At 38.7% G+C, this 20,146-nt stretch overlaps 1 protein-coding gene across 1 annotated transcript in view; it reads left to right on the top strand.

Annotated features, from left to right (window-relative positions):
* The window catches only part of ATRNL1 (attractin like 1), a 786,052-nt gene extending 769,778 nt beyond the window's left edge, over positions 1 to 16,274 (top strand). Inside the window, exon 29 of the mRNA XM_077877514.1 lies at positions 14,099 to 16,274. Within this exon, the coding sequence (XP_077733640.1) occupies positions 14,099 to 14,223 (125 nt within the window). The 3' untranslated portion in view covers positions 14,224 to 16,274. The remainder of the gene's footprint in view (positions 1 to 14,098) is intronic.
* Positions 16,275 to 20,146: the final 3,872 nt, after the last annotated feature.

Here is a 20,146-nt window from a genome sequence, read left to right as displayed (position 1 = left end):
TTTATGGCTTCAGGTCTCAACGTTCAGATCTTTAATCCGTTTTGAGTTTATTTTTGTGTATGGTGTAAGAAAGTGGTCCACTTTCATTTTTGCATGTAGCTGTGCAGTTTTCCCAATGCTGTTTATTGAAGAGGCTGTCTTTTCCCATTGTATATTCTTGCTGCCTTTGTCATAGATTAATTGACTATACATGCATGGGTTTATTTCTGGGCTCTCTCTCCTAGTGCATTGATCTATGTGTCTTGAAATAAATATATATTTAAAACTTTATAGTACCATACTTCTGCTGTACTTCTATACTTTCTTAGATTTAATTCCTCTAAAATGTAAGTTTCTTTTCTTTATTAAAAAAAAAAAAAAACTTTTCCTCTAATTATGGGAACTCATCAACCATTGGGCTGAAAGTCAGCGGCAGCTGGATGGTGAACTGGCCCCTTGCCCAGACCTCAGAGTAAGACTAATTTGAAAACCCTTTACAGAATGCAGCCCAGAGCCTGCTGCTCAGAAGATCCTGTTCTAATCAACCATTGATCATAAGAGATTTCCTTTATTGACCTGAAAGCAAGTTTTTTCATCTTCCTGCCAGCTAAGGCACTTACTGAAAGTAGGTAGATAAAATCCAAAGTGAATATGCCTAATAAAGAAGGCAAAGTATTCCATCTCTCCCCACAAATGACATTCTGATTCTCCAGTGGGACTTCTATAATACGTGTATGAATAAGAATTTCTGTCTCCATCCATCTCTTAACCCATTTCATTGTCACTCTGTCAGGAACCTATGATTAGCAAGATATCCCTTCTATAAATACGTATGGCAAGTCATTTGTGAAACTATGGTCAAGGATTGTAGAACAATGTATGGGAATTCTTTTTGTGTTTGCAGATACCTTGGAATGAATGCAGGAAAATGTTTATCCCCCCCGGATATAATGTCAGAAAGTTCCAGATCATTCTGAAGTCTGTTCCCTCTATGATTTACCTGCCTGTAGAGTTTGAAAGATTCCCACTAGTGCTGACTCTTTATGACACTTCTCAATTTACAGTAGCTCAGAGGACACTTTGATGGTTTCCAAAGGCAAAATGGGGCAAAATGGCACTTTTTTCACTCAGAAGGGTCAGCATTTATGGGACATGCTCAGTCAGATTCTCAAAATTGCTTCAGAGAATGAAGAAGGTTTCTTTTATACTATTTTCTGTTAGATTAAAGGAGGTCATTTAAACAAACTACTTCCCCGAAGTCCCTGTTTTGAATTACTGGAGAAAGTGTATACTATCTGGGGTCTTGGATCACTTAGCAAACATCAGAGGGATGGTTTGGAGTCTGTTTTGGGAAAAACACAGTCCAACTATATTGCCTTTTCCTTCAGCAAAGGAGATTTATCAATGATCAATTTGGTTACAGATACATCTGTTTTTGTTAAAATGCCTTTGGCCATTAAGTTATCTGTAATAACTTTTGGTAGGGTTTAAGCAATTTATAATAATATTAATGGAAAAATCATGATTTGGTATGGCATTTTTCGCTTCCATTTTATCTAAATGGCTAGAAGTGAGGATTTGCATAATTTCATCTAGCTTTTTTTCCCTCCCATTTTTGCCATGATCTGAGAGTTTTATACAGAAGACATAAATTGTATCAACTTAGGGGAGCAGAAATATCATCTTGTGCAATACTAAACTTCATTCTTTTTTAGCTTGTTTTTAAATAATCATTGTGGTCTCTACGTACTACGTGGCATTTTAAGCTTTGAATCTGTCTACTGTACTCTCATGTATTCTTATATAAATGCTATGGAGAACAGTGATTCACAGTACCACCCAACACTGTTTAACCTTGATTGAAAATTATAATCTAGTTTCTTATAAATAGGTATCTGAACTCGAAAAAATTATTTGTGTTTTTGTGTTGGCCCTAACTTTGCACAAATCTCCAGAGAGAGAGAGAGATCAGAACGTGAAAGGCAAACTGATTTTTCCTTTTGAGAAGTGGTTCATTCAGGAACTGAAAGAAGCTTATGATGGAACTTCCAGAGTTGATTTAAAATTCTCAGTCTCTCCAAAGACATTTAGGGAGACTTGAATTGCTAATGCTTCGCTGCCAAGCAAGTGTGGCAGCTGTTTCAATTTTTCATCAATATTGTACACACAGCCACAGATATTAAAACCTGTTTATAGACAATGTTGACGAAGGTACTGAGCCAGATGCTCACTAGTGTAGCTTTCACTGTCTGGTCATAAGCATGTTCAGGCCTTAAGGGGTGGCACCATGCAGGAGACTGTCCCCTGGGTCACCTTCTTGGACAAGATATTATTTATAGGTACACTGGTGCTGTGGTGGTCCCTCCCTGTCCTGCATTATTCCCATGCTCCACTCACTGTCTCTTTTACAGCTAAGTACAGGGATTAGAGAAAATAAGGAAGTCAGCCCCTATTTCTGAATACCTTCAAGGTAAAACAACACTGAGACTTCTAATCAGAATTTACTTCCTTAGCAGCGCAAAGGGTCATGATACATCGTTTAATCCTCATTCAAGTAATATTTATTGCCCACTGTTTTGGACTAAGCATTGGGATATAAAGGTGAGTAAAAACATAGCTCTTATATTTAAGGTGCTCCCAGTCATGGGTAGGCAGAGTTAGAATACAAAATTGTATTATCACATAAAGAGTTAGAAAATTAAACTTAAAAAAAAAAAAAGAAACCTATTCGGTTGTCCAGAGATTGCTAGATATAAGGTTAACCCCAGCCTTGTCTTTGACACTGACCCTTCCTACTTCTCTGATATGTAACTTAGAGCCAATCCTCAATTAGTGTTACTGGCATCATATAACCCACATCTGACAGTGAGTACAAACCATACCTAATACTACTGGTGTGGTTCTCACTCTGGTAGAAGTATGTCCAGTCCTTGATGAGTCCTTAACCAGCAAGAACAAATGCACATCTCTAGCAAGGAAGTCAGTGGACTCAGCTTATCGATCCCCAGATTTCACAGTGATGCTTGCGGCAGCCTACTCTGCTGCCACCCGAGAGCGTGTACAGGAGAGGAGGCCAGCAGTGGTATCTGGGTCCTTGCTGCTGGCCTGCTGAAGAGAGGCAGCTGCAGTCATAAATTTGGAGAGCCAGAGTGACCTTAGGAACCACCTACTCCACTTCCTTCCAAGAGAAATCTCTCAAGGGACATTCTGAATTTCAGATCAAGAAATGCTTGGAAGCCACAAACTCAGCTGGCTTATAGTTGTCATGGAATTTTGTGGCTATTTGTTGCAAACAGAAACAGGATCCACGGGTTAGAACTAGCCTCTGACTAGTCTTCTTACAGAGTCTGTGGACAATCTCGGTTCTGCCTTTCTCCCACCTCTCTGGTGCTCTGTCTTCTTCTGGGCTCCCCCCGCCCCATTGCCAGTCCTCTCTTCTCGGTCTTCTCTCCTTCTCACTCTGTTCTTTCTACCAAGAACAGCCTCATCCACCCCAAGATTTGCACCGCCCTCATTTAATTGAGAGTTGTTTCTGCAGAGCAGTACTTGCTAATGGCAGTGGGGCAGTGTCATGAGCTTTTCTACCCTTGCATTTCCCACCTGCCACCAAATGTCAGTGCCCAAGGCAACCGTGGAAACCCCAGCTGAAAATGGCAGAACCACAGTCAGCCCAGGTCCCTGAGTAACTACATGGTCAGATGCTGTACTCACTCCCTCCTCCTTCCTCCACATGTGTCCTGACACCAAACGGGAAGCCCATCTTGGACTTTACATAGTGACAATCTAACATGTTAAGCCACTGAGATTTCAGGCTTTAACTTTATTATAACAGCTAGCATCACTTACCTCTACCTCTTACAAAGCCTTCAGAGTCTATCCATGCAAAACATTCTGGGTATCTCTGGGCTAGACTTTATTCCCGAGCTTCTTAGCAGCATATCTGGCTAGACGTCTCCACTAAGATGTCCCACAGGTCATCGAATTCAGGACATCTAGAACTGAACAAATGATCCACCACCTTCCTTGGCTGTTCTGTTTCTCCTTCACATATCAGCGAATAGCATTTGTATGCGCTTAGCCACGCAAGCCAGAAAGCTGGGAGTTGTTCTAGATTACTCCCTATTTTTCATCTTCAGTATTAATCTCTCCCAAAATATCTTTCCTGTTCATCATTTTTCTCTCTCTTTATTGCCGTTTTCTTATCTGGTTTTAATTATCTTGGCCTTATCCCCAACTCTCATCCATCCGAGCTACCACTAGGAGTGTCTCTTTGAAATAAAGAACTGGTTATGCCTCTCCACTGCTTAAAATCATCCCCTGGCTGTTTCTGGCTTACAGATGAAACATCTCTTTCCAGGTTTGGCCCCCTGGGGTTGTCTCATGGACTCCCTTCTGCTTCCTTCTCTTCCTTCTGTCTCACTGTTCTCTTGTTCACACCTGTGCTCCACCCCTAGCAAATGTCCAGAAGTTTCAGATGCCCTTGGTTGAAGTTTTAGTTCTCTCTAACCAGAACACAAGCTGACTCTTCTCCTGAATGGCCCTTTCTCATCTTTCAAACCTCAGCTCAGAAATCAACTCCCCTAGGAATCTCTGACCTCCACACCCACCGCAGAGATCTCGCTTCCACTGTTTTTTCTCCCCGCATGCCTTGGGCCTACTTCATAGAATTTGTCTCTGCGCACTTATTAGCAAATCTAGGAGCGTTTATATTCTTGCCCTAGCTTAATGCTGTTTAATAACAGCTCTTTGACAACAGCCCACCTCAACCATGCTAGCTGTATTTGCCCTCAACACATGTTCATCCATTTAACCCATGCTGTCATCTACTCCTATCTGCATAAATGGATAAAACAATGCACATCAAGTGCTGAGGGCAATGCCCAGCATATAGTAAGCATTCACTCAATGTTAATAGAATAGGGCTTTTAAAAAATATTATTGTTATTGTTTTTATTACCATCAGCCTTAATCAGTGCCTTTGACCTTAACTGATTTCATACCTCTACCAGTTTTTTTAATTTTGTGGGGTTTCCCCCTCATTGGCTCAAAATCATGTGTTGCTCATTTGTACTAAAGTAGCAAGTTCCTTCTAATGATAAAAAGTGAGCAGAGTTCAAGTCAAAGGATCTGGAAGCCTGGGTTCAGGTACCACCTCTAGAACCAGTTGTGTAAGCCTGGATCAGTCATTTCATCACTCATTTGGGCCATTAGTGAAGGGAGGATGGAAAGAGCCCTGATAAAGATAGCAGAATAGTCTTGAGAAATAACCTAGATAATTAATGGAAAAGCACTTTATCTCTAAAAAGTGTATAGAAGTTCATTATTAGTAGTATTTCCAGTAATACAAGCAATTTAATATAAACAATGTTTTCTCTATAGAATGTTGTCATCTCTGTATCTTGCCATTGCCACTTTCAATTATTTTCATATTCTCTAATGAGTGGCAACACATATAAGTCATCTGTACTTCTATGAACAAGTTCTCAATTTTGTTATCCAAGTCATCAAAATAATTCTGATTTGAGGACTGAACACAGTACCAACTCACTAACAATGTTGTTCTAAATTGGTGCTGTCTGCAAGTCTTTGAGTTCACCCTTCTATCCAATTTTGTTCCTTATTTGGCGTTTCACAAAGGCACACTAGTTTTTTGGATGAATGAATGAATGCCATTAAAGGAGAGAGGCAAAGTTTTGAGTGCCCAGTGTTTTGTCAGCTGCTCCCTACTTGACTTCAAACTTCTCACTTCATCATTTTGATGATGGTGATGGTGATAATGATGGTGGTGATGGTGATGATTGACATATTTGAGCTCTTAGGTGCCAGGCACTTTCCTAAGCCCTTCACATTTAATCTTCACAATAACTTGGTCAAAATAATACAAGAGCTTGATTTAGTATAATGGAAGCTCCATGGAATATGGAATTTTTTTATGTCTTATCTGTCTGATTCATTGCTAAATTCTTAGGGACTCAGTGTGGTGCCTGGAACATATAGTAGACACTCAAGAAATAATAGTTGAGTGAAGTGATTTGCTCTTCAGACACTTTCTTGATACTTAGGATTTTGGAGTTTTCTGGACATTTATAATTTGATTGTGATTTCTTACTAGTAGTAGTAGTAGCTGATTTTTTTAATTAAAATTATTAATTAGCTTTGTGTAATACATTTTACTTTATAAATGTTTTCACATATAGTCTCATTTAATTTAAAGCAATCAATGACATTTTAGTACTGGAAATGCTAAAATACAATGTCTCTACCAAATGAAAAATAAGATATGATTATAATATTGCCACAGTTTGATCTTTACAATGAATGATCAGTAAGCATTTTAATTAATTTAAAGGTGATTGGGACTTAAAATAAAAATTATCATTTTTTAGATTTCCTTAATTGAAAGAAGAGAATACTAGAAAATATTTCCCCAGGTAGCTTAGGATAAGGGAATTCTCAATTGGAAATTTACTTAACAATGTGGAAGAGCTGCAAGGCTGATTCTTGTCATGTTTGTGGCTCTAAATAAAATATATATATATATATATGTTTTTAAATGAATCAGCACAATTTTTTTACATGTAATTAAAATTGGAACTAGTAAGATATAAAAGAAACTTTACTTTTTAAAAAAGCATGAGGATTTGCATTAAACAATGCCTTGAGACAGTAATAACCATGATTTACTCAGCACATTCTAACCAATCAGAGAACAGTCCATATACAATTTAGGGAGTACTTGGCAATGTTATACAAGGTGGCATCTGTGTTGGCATCTGTAGGGTTACATTTCATAAAGCTTATACAGTGTGTCTTTAAATCAAACTTTAAAATGTTATGATGTGTTAAAGGCCAAACAAAATAGTATAACCAGAATACAGTTATCATTTTTATTTAAACACTGACATCTGCAGTTGTCATTGGTTTTGAGTAGATGAAGGGAAACATTTCTTTAAACTCTCAGACGAATATGACTAGTCCATTTGTCATTCCAATGTTTTCACTATTTGAAGTATTTCAATTTTGGTTCAACAATGTAACCTTTGGAGTTTTGCCTAATAATGACTTCAGTTGCCCTGGCCTTCCAACAGATAAATTAAAATGGAAATGCATATTTTCTAATTATGCATCCAGCCCTAGTTGCGTATTGGCAAGGGTGGCCAGACTGAATGCTAAATTAAGCCTGCACAATAGCTAGAGTCTATGTAACACCAAAGTTTCCCAAAGTCACTTTCTTAATCATGTGAAGGATAGCCAGGACTCTGATCAGTAGTATGTAGCTGTATACAATCAGAGGGAAAACATTTAAACATCCCAGCATGGTATTTCCATTTAAATCTGATTACAGTGAAATAAAACTGTAGCCATTAAAGGTTTAGAAGAACTACAAATACAAGCCGTAAAAGAAGACAGATAGTAAATGAGGTAGTAAAACATTTCAGCAGGGCAAACAGTTTACAGCGTTCATTCAAGTCGTCCTGAAGCAGACTATGTAATTCACTGCAGACCCTGCACCGTTCCCTGAGCTCCACTTAAACCTGCAATTAACCTTTCACGCCTAATGAAGCTGTTTTCCTGGAAAATTAAAATATATAGTGGTGCCTGCTTTTACACAGACTTGGGAGGAGAGCGTTTCAAAATGAATGACTTTTCGGAGGCTTTGTTCAAATGTAAAATGGAAGTGCTATGTTTGTATATAAAGTGAGAGTGTTCTTTCCAAGGCAATTTCACTTGATGTGCAGTATTTTATTACTGTACTTATTAATTGTTCTGCATAATTGTAAAAAAACCCACACATCAGTAATTTTATGATTACATTGTTACTGCTGGAGTCTACTAATACCATTTCACTTCCATTAGGAAAAACTAGAGTTTTACTAAAGATAACTCAACTCCTAATGTTTCTCCTTGGTGGTTTTCATTGCAAATTTAGTGGTTTAAAAAGATATATTTATCATTTAAATATGTAGCTGTTAGTCATTTCTGTTGCTTTCTTTTAGGGCATGTCTGCACGTGTTCATTGAGAACCAAAGTTCTTAATTTTAGGAAGAAGTAGTAGGTCTTTTTCTAAGAATCCGGGTAAAAGTCTGATTTTGGTATATCTCCTACTTATTACTAAATCTCTTTGGTGGCTCTTGGCATTCAAACCAGTAGCTACTAAATTGTGCCCCTGTTCTGAAGGAAAACTGCATGGTCCCAAAGGGGTCTGCTTCCTTCACAGCCTTCCCTGCCCTGGGTAATCCAGAGCAGCCACTGGGGATTGTCCACGTTAGCAGGGGATAGTTGAAAACACCACAAGGCCATGGCAAATGGAATAGGAAACAGAAGATGGTTCTTTCTTTCTTCTGAGGTGTATAATTCATATTTAAATAATCTAAATGTCATAGTGTCTGGTATTTAAGAACTAAAAGTGCAAAAAGGTAAAGCTTATAATAAATATTTAAACCCCAGCATTTTTATTGAATCTACCGGCATATTTTGATGTAAATTCTGCTAGCCTGCAGCGTCTGTGCATCATCTTGACATGGTAAATGAAATTCCTTTAGACCACCAGTCTAAAATAATGAATTGTTCCCCCAGTTAATTGTATTGCTTTGATAACAAGGAACTATGGTAGGCCTAGAGAACACAATAAGTGGATTTCATCAGATGATTTGTGTGACGTTTTGAAAAATGATCTTCTAGAGTGACCTGATTTTAATGGAACTCAAACTGCAGGCAGCCTGTGCCACTGCACCGCATCCTATTGTCAGGAAGTGCTTCCTCCAATGGCACCAGGAGGGTGGGGTCGTCACCGGAAAACGTCTCCCTGGGGGACAAATTTCCCAGGGAAATCTAAAGGAGGAGAAAGTCCCTCAAAGGGCAATATGGATAACTTTTTTTTAAGTTGTTTTTATTTTATTGATGCATTAAAAAAAAATCCGGGAAAGATCTCAAGCTACCTTTATCTCTTCATTACCAGTGTGAAAATAAACCCAGACCAACCAAATAACATGAAAGCTATTTATTCAGAACTTATTCTAGCAATGGAGTCCTCCATTGTTGTGTGTGTGTGTTTGCCAGACACTTAAAAAAAGACAAATGTGTGGGACATAGTGGAACAAAGAGAAGGCTTCAGGTATGCCCTGATTGGAAGCCACTGGCACAGGAAAGCTAAAATCAGGTTAACTAGAAACAGCGTGCCCTGTATGATTGGTTAGGGGTGCGTATTTGCCTTTCTCTGGTTGGTCCTGAGTTAGAAGTAGGGACAAAAATTAGGGACTTTGTCAGTTATTAATCACGTTGACTGGATGGGACCCATTGTTACAGGGGCAATTGTTTGACTTCCTGGATTGTTACTAGAGATAGCAGCCTGACCTCCCCCAAACCTGACATGCAGGCTGGCTTCCTACTCTGGTTATTGGAGATAGAGATTGATTTCCTGAGCATGTTGCTGCAGGTGTGGGCCAGAGTTCTATTTTTATGTCATGGTCTGGCTGTTTCCTATTTATATAGTCTCTTACCAGCATATACATGTTATACGCAGAGGGGAATAATACTGTTTTTCTTAAAGAGCTACTGACAACTTTTCTTTTTATCAATTAAGATTCCCTACAATAAAGTATACTAAAGGGCAAGGATAGAAACTATTTTAATTTCTCAATCCTCTCTTTCTTTTTAAAAGAGTCTTCTGGGATCCCTGGGTGGCGCAGCGGTTTGGCGCCTGCCTTTGGCCCAGGGCGCGATCCTGGAGACCCGGGATCGAATCCCATGTCGGGCTCCCGGTGCATGGAGCCTGCTTCTCCCTCTGCCTATGTCTCTGCCTCTCTCCCTCTCTCTGTGACTATCACAAATAAATAAAAATAAAAAAATAAAATAAAATAAAAGAGTCTTCCACACACTAGACACTTTGGGAAGACTGGGACCTGGTTTCTCCTTTTACTCTTCTGTCCAGGCCCTCTTTCTTGTAGATTGACTGGGGACTAGCAATTTCTGGGCTGTTGTTTTAGAGTTCTCCCTATAGTATAATATGAAGAAATGCAAAAATAGTAATAAAAACTTACACAATTTTACATGAACGTACATGCAGTTATTATGATTATTATGCCGTTCATAATTAAATTACAAGATTGTAAAAAGGAGCAACTCATGGTGTGCCACAGCTGTGTAGTCCTGTAAAGGACCCAAGCTTAAATCTAAACAAAAACATCGTTTGGCCCATCCAGAGGATGAGTGCTGGGCACGTGGCCCTCGGAGCATCCTCTGTGAGCACACCTGGGGGACACTCAAATATCACTGCCTGTAGGAACCCAAGGTTCCTAGGTACATATTGCCATTTATGCAGAATCTGTAAGTGTAGCTGATAGTTCCATTTCCATAAGAAAGAACAAAAATTTGTCAAATTAAAAATAAGCATGATTTGTGATTTTACTTATAAATTAAGGACTGAAATATGGTCTATGGCTTATTATTTTCAACTGGATGTGTTTCCAAGCTTAAAATTCACTAGTGAACCCAGGATATTTGTGAGAGACACTACTTTAATTAAGCTTTGGATTTCAAAAACCCTGAAATACAAAGGCACAGTGGCAGTTTCTGATTAGCATGGAACTTCCTGTTTGGGCATCTCAAACTGTTTGCTTCTCTCCTGAATCCTTATATCTTCTGTAAGGAAAACAACATTTGCAGCCACAGGTAAATGGAAAAGCATGGTTTTTCAGAGCTTCTTTGGACTGGATCATGCAGTAGTTTAATGAATAACATGATTTCATATTTAGATGCTGTGATCATTGCAATTAGTGTAAGTGGTCTCTGTCTGCATTAAAAGAGACATATATTCTTTGTCACATTTGGCTGTCTCTGGATAAGAGAGTGCCAGGAATGAAATAACAGAAGGTTGTGAATTATAACAGAAGTATGCCAAGAGATCTGTGGAAACTTAAAGTCTGCCTGAACTGAACTTTTTGTTAGCACAACCATGTACTGTGAAGTCTTTTTTTTTTTTTTAAACATGTACTTCAGCTCCCTCCTTTGAAGAAAATAATGAACTAATTACTTCCTACAGCAGAATAAGTGGTTGAAACTTCTATGTTGGACACTTCAGGAGTTCATATATGCTCTTCCAAGACCAAGAAAGCAATTTTTATTTAAACTTTGAACCTTTGAACTTGCATTATCTCTAAGTAATTCAGAATAATTATCTGTATCCTGAAAGAGCAGATTATTTAATAGGAATCCTTAAAAGGTAAATATCTAAGATTATCAGCCTGGCCAGTGATTACTCTAACTTTTTAATCCTTTTCCTCCCTCACATCATTAATTTCTCCTTCCCACAAATACTTTCTCTTCTGTTTTCACATGTACATAAAACTCCTTTTTTCCTTTAAAAAATAGATGTACTCAGATAATCCTATGTATTCCCATATATCTCATCTGACCTGTTGCCTCCCCTGTGTACCAGCTCACTTACCTCTTCCCAGGGCCAAATGGCTGAGACATGGAACTTATATATGTTGCCACATTTTTTTCTCACCCCATTCCTTGCTTAACTTTCAGATCTCCTTCCTCAGTTAGGTATGGAAATGACTCAAAGGCCAGCTGAATCTTCTTTGAGAAAGATCTGATGGTCTCTGCATTCAGCCTCACTGCTGGCCCATTTGATGCTCTTGGCCGACTCCTGAACCCTGGCATCCCTTGACTTCTGCAGTGCTGTCCTAGGCTGGTTGACCCTCCTCTTACACTATCTGTTTCCTTCCACTGGTATTTCTTTCTGTTCATAAGCCTTTCGAGTTCTGTTCTTGCCAGATCGTCTTTAAGTCTTACCCTAAATTGACCCACAGGAGTAAAATAATTCAATGGTATCTTACATAGTTTAAGATCCAAAAGTGAGGCTTCTTCTTAAGAGCAGCACATTGAGGAGATGTCTGCAGGGCTCAGGGTTTGATTCAACTTTCAAGTTCAAGTCTCCAAGACCCAGGAGATGGGAAAATGAACCAAAAGTTCTTTAGTGACCTCCTTAAAGCAAGCAGACTGGTCTCTTGGTTTAGCATGGTGACTTGTCACATTTTGTTTTACTCAAGAATTACATGAGACTGAACAGAAACTAAAATGATTCATGTATGCTTATGATACACCAAAGTATCTGGCTAGACCATTGCTTGTACAAATTAAGAAAAGTCTTGACTATCTATGAACATCTTACTAATGTTCTTGTCAATCAGTAGACAAAATGATGTAACAAAATAGTATTCTTTAAATTCCCTATGATAGCTAGAGATCCACTTTTGTGCTGATAGCTGCTGCTAATACTCAAGGTTTTTTTCCTGTTTAAAAAATATCAAACTTTCTTCCATGTCTGCTTATACATAACACAACTCTGTGCCTGGGTGTTTTCTTCTTAAAAACACTTGAGGAAAAAAGAGAATGAAAAGACAGACCACAGATTTGTAGAAAATACTTGCAAAACACAGATCTGAAAGAGACTGGTATCTAAAATGTAAATGAAGTCTCTTAAAACTCAACAATAAGAAAAGAAACAGTTCAATTAAAAATGGGCAAAAGGGGATGCCTGGGTGGCTCAGCAGTTGAGCGTCTGCCTTCTGCTCAGGGCATGATCCTGGAGTTCCAGGATCACGTCCCCCATGGGGCTCCCTGCATGGAGCCTGCTTCTGCCTCTGCCTGTGTCTCTGTCTCTCTCTTTCTGTGTCTCTCATGAATAAATAAATAAAATCTTTTTAAAAAATGGGCAAAAGATCTCAACAGATACCTCAAAAAATACACATCTGACAAGTAAGCTTATGAAAAAGATGCTTAACATCATATGTTACTATGGAATTGCAAATTAAAACAACCATAAGCTATAGTTACATACCTATTCAAATGGCTTAAAATCCCACACACCAACACCAAATACTGACAAAGATGTGGTACAATGAATGAGAAGCTCTCATTCATTGCCAGTGGGAATGCAAAATAGCACAGCCCCTATGGAAGACAGTTAGATAGTTTCCTTCAAAGCTGTTTGTGAATTGGAAACGTATGTCTATACCGCCTTGTTTATAATTCCCAAAAATTAAAAGCAGTGAAAATTTAATAGGGGAATGGATAAACAAACTGTGGCATATCCATACAATGGAATATTATTTAGCAACAAATATAAATGAACCATTGAACCAAAAAAGATATGATGGAACTTAAAGGCATATTATTAAGCAAAATAAGACCATCTGGGGCAGCCCAGGTGGCTCAGTGGTTTAGCGCTGCCTTCAGCCCAAGGCCTGATCCTGGAGACCCAGGATCGAGTCCCCTGTCAGGCTCCCTGCGGGGAGCCTGCTTCTCCCTCTGCCTGTGTCTCTGCCTCTCTTTCTTTCTCTCTCTCTGTGTCTCTCATGAATAAATAAATAAAATCTTTAAAAAAATAATAGGACCATCTGAAAAGGCTATCTACAATGATTCCAACTATGTGTCTCCAACTATATGACATTCTGGAAAAGGCAAAACTAGAGACTTTTTAAAACGATCAGTCATTATCAGAGGCTCGGGAAAAGAATAAGTTGGTAAAGCACAGGGGATTTTAAAAGTAGCAAAACTACTCTGTATGATACTCTAATGTTGAATATGTGACATTATGCATTTGTCAAAACCCATAAAATATACAATACAAAGAGTGAACATTAATGCAAACCATGGACTTTGCTTGATAATCATGTATTAATATTGGCTCAATTTTTCTTTAAGACTGCTCAAAATTTTTAGAAAAATCTTAATACATTGGCTTGTATTCTACAAAAATAATAGTAACACTGAAAAATCTGTGTACAGCTAGAACAAACCTGTATTCAGATGTGGGAACTAAGGTGTGGGAACTAAGCTGGTTGTGATGTTTTTGTCACACACTGAATTTGATTGTCGAAGGTCAGACAGATAATTAACTGTTAGATCCTTGTTCTTCTTCATGTGTGAAGATCATGTCTCAGTTGAGAAACATTTTACATGATACATGATAACAAGCTACATGATAACTTCTAGTAAACAGCTGTATGTTTGATGACTAAATATCAAACAATAAGAAATACGGTGCTAAGACACTGTATCCTGGAAATGGCTAACCAAATATTTGAATGATTTTTTCCTCTTCTTTCAGGCCTTGCAATCGCCAGTGCCCTAATAGATATTTCACAACAGAAGCCTTCAGATAGTAAAGACAAGACTTCAGGAGTCCGAAATCGAAAACATCACCTCTCAACACGTCAAGGAACTTGTGTCTGAGAAACAGAAACTCTCCCGGATATTCTGAAATGTTTGATTTTATAAATGACTTCTATTGAGGCTGGTCTATGGCCTCAGTTTTTATGGAGGCAAATCTCTGTATGGTCCCAGGGCTCAAGTACAGTTCCCTCCAAATGGGCAATGACCCGAGTGGCCAGAGAACGTTTGTGACTTTTAAGAAAGTAACGATATTGACAGTCACGGGCGATAAAGTCAGTTTTTACGACTCTCTTAGGCTTATCATATATAACATTAAATTACTCTGGAAAAAGATGTATATTGTTTCTTAATGCAGAAGGAAAATATGTAATTCATATAAACCAAACTGTTTATATCCCAAGACTTTAAAGAAAGACATTTTATAATGCCTGAATGATGAGAATTGTACAGTTTTTGCCTCATAAGCAAACTTAAATCACTTGTATATGAACAGGAAATGGACAAATTGCAATGGCTTTAAATGTTGTTTTATCTCACTGTAAATGTAAAAGCAAGATTTTGATTTAGTAGGATATAGGTAATGTATTTAAATATTCCACATGACCATATCATGTCCACACTCAGTTTGAGAATGTGACTATTTCCACCTAACTGGAACGCAGACCAAAATGAGTCCATTTGGATGGATGGTATGTGCAACTTCACAGGAGGTTTATTAGAATTCTGAGTGAAAAGGACATTCCTGTCGTCCACGCCAACTGCCTAACTCATTATCAGAGCTGATAGAGCATGGAAAAACCTGCCCAGCAATCTATTTTTCCCCTCTTTCCAAAAACCCTCCAATACCAAACCTGAAGAGAGCTGAAATAGTTATTTTATAGTGTGCAAGCTTCAGCTCCAGTGTGGTAATTTTTTTTAATTGCTTAGGAATCATTGGATCAGACCTAAATGATCCATCTGCATTTCTGTAAGAACAGATCATCTTCTGTTGGCCTTCCTCTCCTAGCTGCTAGATTTTATCTACCTTTTACAAATATGGAAAGTATCTTAGAGGTGACACCCCCCCCCAAGTTTTAATACAATCCAGGTTCCTTCTTGCCAACTATCCACTTAGAATATAAGTAGAGAAAAGCATTTGTTGGCAAGGAGCTACAGTATTCTTATTCCTGACATGAATACATTGGTGTCACTAGAGAAAGTTTCCAGTTTAAAAAATAAGTGCATCGTTGTCCACATTTAGTGTATTCTTAATGATTCAAAAATCTGAATTATGGCAGAAAGGAAAAATGATTTAAAACAGCTTTTGCATTGGAACGGAGAATCATTTGTGTCCTAGTGTTGACAACGGTTCACTAGAACTCTGTAGCATTAACAGATCTTGTTTGGCTATATCTTGTGACTACAGGATATATGTAGAAAGCAGTGACAGAGATCCAAAGCTGTTTCATACAATTAGCTTTGTTCACTCTGAAAGTCATTTAAATACAATTGGCGTTTAGTACGATACATGTACTTTTCATGTTCTTTGGATTTCTGGAAGGTAATGACACTTTACTGTTTACAGCTAATGCATAGTACTTGCATGCCGTGGTCGTGCAGTAGCAGAATATGACCCTATTGTGATATTCAATGTTTATTTCATGATGCCATTTATACATAGCTTCATTTGATGAGGATCGAATGTAATATGTAACAGGAATGATCATACAATAGGTAGTTGCATCGTATATAAGATTGCTAGGTTGCATCTAACCATGACTATCATTGTTTTGATAATTAGGCACTTCTTAATTATAGTATATATTCCTTATGTTGGCATGATAATTTTGCTATTTTCTATGCATTAAAAATAAGACTAATTCTTAGAATAATTTTATCTATAGCCTGTGGGTTTTTGGGAGAGGGGGGCGGGAGTGGAGCTGGTTGTTTTTGCCTCCCTGTGATACTTTCTCTCTCAAAAAAAGAAGTGAGCAAAGTTTGTAAATGTCTCCTAAAAACAATCAAGTAACTTTATTAGCTTCTTTTTGAACCCTTTAAATGTTGATTTTTCTCCTGGAAAAATAAATCGACAAAACTGGTGACTACAGAAATATAATCATTTAAAAATAAAACGATTGCCCAATTTGTTTTAATTCTCTAACGATTGTCATGAGAGAAGGCTTAATATAACAAAAACATGAAAGTGTACAATTGTATGTAGAATTTATTTCAGTTATACTTTTGGAGAGACCAAGCAAACAGTATTACTATGAAAAAATCGCCAAGCTTCATCCACCTTGAATCCCTCTGGGTTCCCAACACTTGAAAATTTGAATTTTAGAGAATTACAGGACATCATGCAATGTGAAGTTAAAGTCATACTGTATATGTCTGGGCCAAATATTGCTAACTCTGTGACTAATTATGCAATATCTTCTCAACTTATCAAAGCTTTTTACTGGCAGTAAAATTCTTCACCCTCAGGTGAAGTAGATTGAAAAGACCTTGGAGATTATCACTTTGAATCTGTGTCACGTTCTTTCTGTCCCCATATCCCAAACACTTTAAATCTAGATGCTCCTTTTTTTTTTAACTTTTTAAAATCAATTCACAAGTATATGCAAATACTCTTCCAGAAGTGTACAGTTAAATGACTGATTCCCTTGAAAAGTTTATCTTAATGGAATTTTGTACCTTTCAGTTTAGAGTAACTTTGAAAAGTCCTTTGGATTTTAGGATTTCTTGTTCTTTCAAGTATGAAAAGCTTTTGTTAAATAGAATGGAGTTTTAAAAATGTACCTAGGGGGCGGGGCGCCTGGGTGGCTCAGTCGTTAAGCGTCCAACTCTTCGTGTCAGCTCAGGTTATGATTTCAGGGTCATGAGACCCAGCCCCGCATCCAGCTCCACACTCAGTATGAAGTCTGCTTGAGACTCTCTCCTCCTTCTAGCCCTCCCACTCGTGCTCTCTCTCTCTAAATTAATAAATTTAAAACTTTACCTGCAGACACTATTTGGACAACTAGAGAATTCTTGTTGAAGGAGATGTACATACTTACACCAATTTAATACATTTTAAGAGGATTGTGATTTTCATAATTGCTTTTAAGTAGAAATTTATTTTTAATGATGCACATAGGCCGAAAGAGTATACCACATACTGTTGTGTTATGTTTAGCAGGAAAACTTCCAATAGGACCTATTTCAATGTGAAATCAATACTTGCTGTGCTTCCCAAGAGCTCATTTTAGGGGAATTCTGTGAGAAGCAGTTACTATATGGCTGTTGTTCTGCTCCAAGGTCATTGAGAGTGTAGACTGCCAGACAGGCCTGAGAACGAATGCTGGAATCAACTTCAAGCCACATGGTGCTGGGCAAGTTTTGACCTCTAGAAGCATCAGACTTTCCATCTGTGAGGGGAAGTGGTGGTGCCCACCTTTGCAGAGCTGTGGGGGGCCCAGAGGTGATAACCGTAAAGCTCCCACAGCAGGCCCTTCCTGCAGTGTAGCTGGTAGCTGACCATCGAGGAGCTCCCAGGCCACTCTTTTTCTACCAACTCTTTTATGAACCCATCTAATTAATTTTTCATCCATCATTTCACCATAGCTGAAGGTCAAGTAGGTTTTTGCAGGTGAAAGTTTTATAACAAACCTAAGTTCCTATATTTCTAGGGTATAGAGATTTCTAAAACAACTACTTTGATAGTTGAGTCATTAGATGCTTTGACTCTTTCAAAATATATACAACTTTAATAGCATATTATTAAAAGGACTGCTTGATGACTATTAGTCAGGAACTTTGTCACTTTCACATTCAATCAGGCAAGAAGAAACTAGCCCTTACATTTGGTCGTACAGAGTACATATCTTTTTTTCATTAAACATAAAACTATGATTAGAAGAGTGTTTTATATAAAAGAGTTTAAAAAATTAAAATTGATCAAATGAACAAATTCTCCTGCACACACTTAAGAACAAGTCGACTTCCAAAGCCCATTTAACATTTTACTGCGGTGAGTGGAACTTACTTGATCATAAGAATTTGTACAGATTCCTACTTTTACCTCTAGAGATTAAGACTCAGAAGGACTGGATTACACCCTGGAGATTAATATGCTTACTAAGCACCTCAGTGATTCTCACCATTAGGCAAATGAGGGAGTCACAGGCCAAAGAGCTGCCTGTATCTACAGTTAGAAGAATTTCTTTAAATAACAAAGTTATCACTAATTCAAAATGCTTTAAATGACTTTCCAGGGAATACAAGCCACCTGGTTGGTGTTACAGCCATGTTTTCACCATGTTATACCTTTAACAGTGTAGTTTGATCAAATTTTTAAAATTATGACTTATAACCATATCAGTATATATGTACACAGGTGTGCATGCCAGTGTTAAAACAGATTGTGTAGAAGTTCAAACCTGCTTTGAAAAGTCAACATTTTATGCTACAGTGTGCTATTAATCAAGAGTTTAATTACTGAAATAAAAACACCGGATCTTCCAACACTCACTGCTAAATACAGCTTTTTGTTTTGTTTTGTTTTTACCCTTCCAAAATCACACAGGCAATGAGTTCAACCCCTGAAAAAGACCTTCAGCCATCAAAGTCTGGGTCATAAAATTGTGTTATCAAATTCCACATTCAAAACACTCTTTTCTCTCTTCCCCTCTTCACCTGATTTTCACTGGCCTTTTCTACATGTTCTCTTTGAATGGCATGCTGAACACACTTGGAATGTTTCTGAGAATAGAAACAAAGCCCACAAGAGCCTGAGTGGCCAGGATTCCAGTTCTAACTGAGGGTCTCTGCCCCAGCCATGTGTTCTGTGTTTACAAACATTGTTCTTCCTGAAAATAACAGTCCGCGTTCTGAAACTGGTAGCATCATGGCACAGCTGAGCAGTTTTCTAAGAAGTCTGCTTGTTCTTTGGCAGGCTTTGGGTTTTGTCCCCATGTGGCCATCTGGGTCCTCAATTTATGTTAGTGACATTGCTCTGCCGGGCCTCCGTCCGGGATTACTGAGCAGGAGCTGCCAGGGAGGATCCAAAACATCTCTCCTCTCTGAAACCCAAACAGGAGGACCAAGCACCTATGACCGTCTTGGGCTCAGGGTCTTGGACCTAACCCTGCAGCTGGCCCCACCTGTGCCCTGAGGGTGGATTGGTGGTCTCCTTCCAGGTAGCCCCCCATCACACCTCCCAGGGGTCAGGCCAGGGAAGAGGCTGAGATCAGGAGCCCCACTCTACCCTGAGAAACATGCCCAGTCTGGCCAGCATCTCCCAGAAGCCTGAGAACAGGCAGAGAAGCTTTGGTACAGGTCCTAATAAAGATGTGCCCAAAGCAGGCAGAGCACCGAGTGGATCTTGGAGCCCCATTCTTTTAAAACAAAAGGAAGAGCTTCTCTGAACATCTGAGCCTCTTACATGTTCTTCAGCTTTTTAATGATGAGTCAATGGCTATCAGATTTGCAGATTTCAGCTCAAAACTGATCTCTCTCTGCCCTGAAGAAGCTTCCTTGCAGAAGTCACCTGTGAGGGGCTGAGGTGAGGGGCTGCCACTCCTTCTGTGCGAACCACACAGCCCTTTCTCCCCCTCCCACCCAATCTGAATGGGTTTCTCTGCCTGCTTAGCATGACAGTGCCTGCCATAGCCAGAGCAGCCAAGATTTTGTTGAGCTCTACTTTCTCCACCCCTACAAATGAAAGCAGCAAATCTTAGCATTTTGCTTTCCAAATCTGAGACCACATTCCAAGTTTGGATGAGCTTTTGTAAACTGTACCACCCCCCAGGCCCCTGCCCCGAGCCTGACCTTTCTGCTTCCCGGGGCTCCCACCCTTTCTCCAGGAAATCGTTCTGCCCCATTCAAGGATTTGTTGTAGAGCAGTCCTAATAGAGCAAGAAACCAACCCCCTCAAAGACCACTGCTGTCTTCTGCTAACCATCAAAAGTTCTCACCAATTTTATTTTTGGCAGAAGTGAAATTTTCACTCAGGCAAGAGAGCTGT

The sequence above is a fragment of the Canis aureus genome, chromosome 29 (genome assembly GCF_053574225.1).
Source record: "Canis aureus isolate CA01 chromosome 29, VMU_Caureus_v.1.0, whole genome shotgun sequence".
Lineage (NCBI taxonomy): Eukaryota > Metazoa > Chordata > Mammalia > Carnivora > Canidae > Canis > Canis aureus.
Note: the sequence above shows the minus strand (reverse complement) of the source record. Positions and strands in the feature narration are given on the sequence as shown.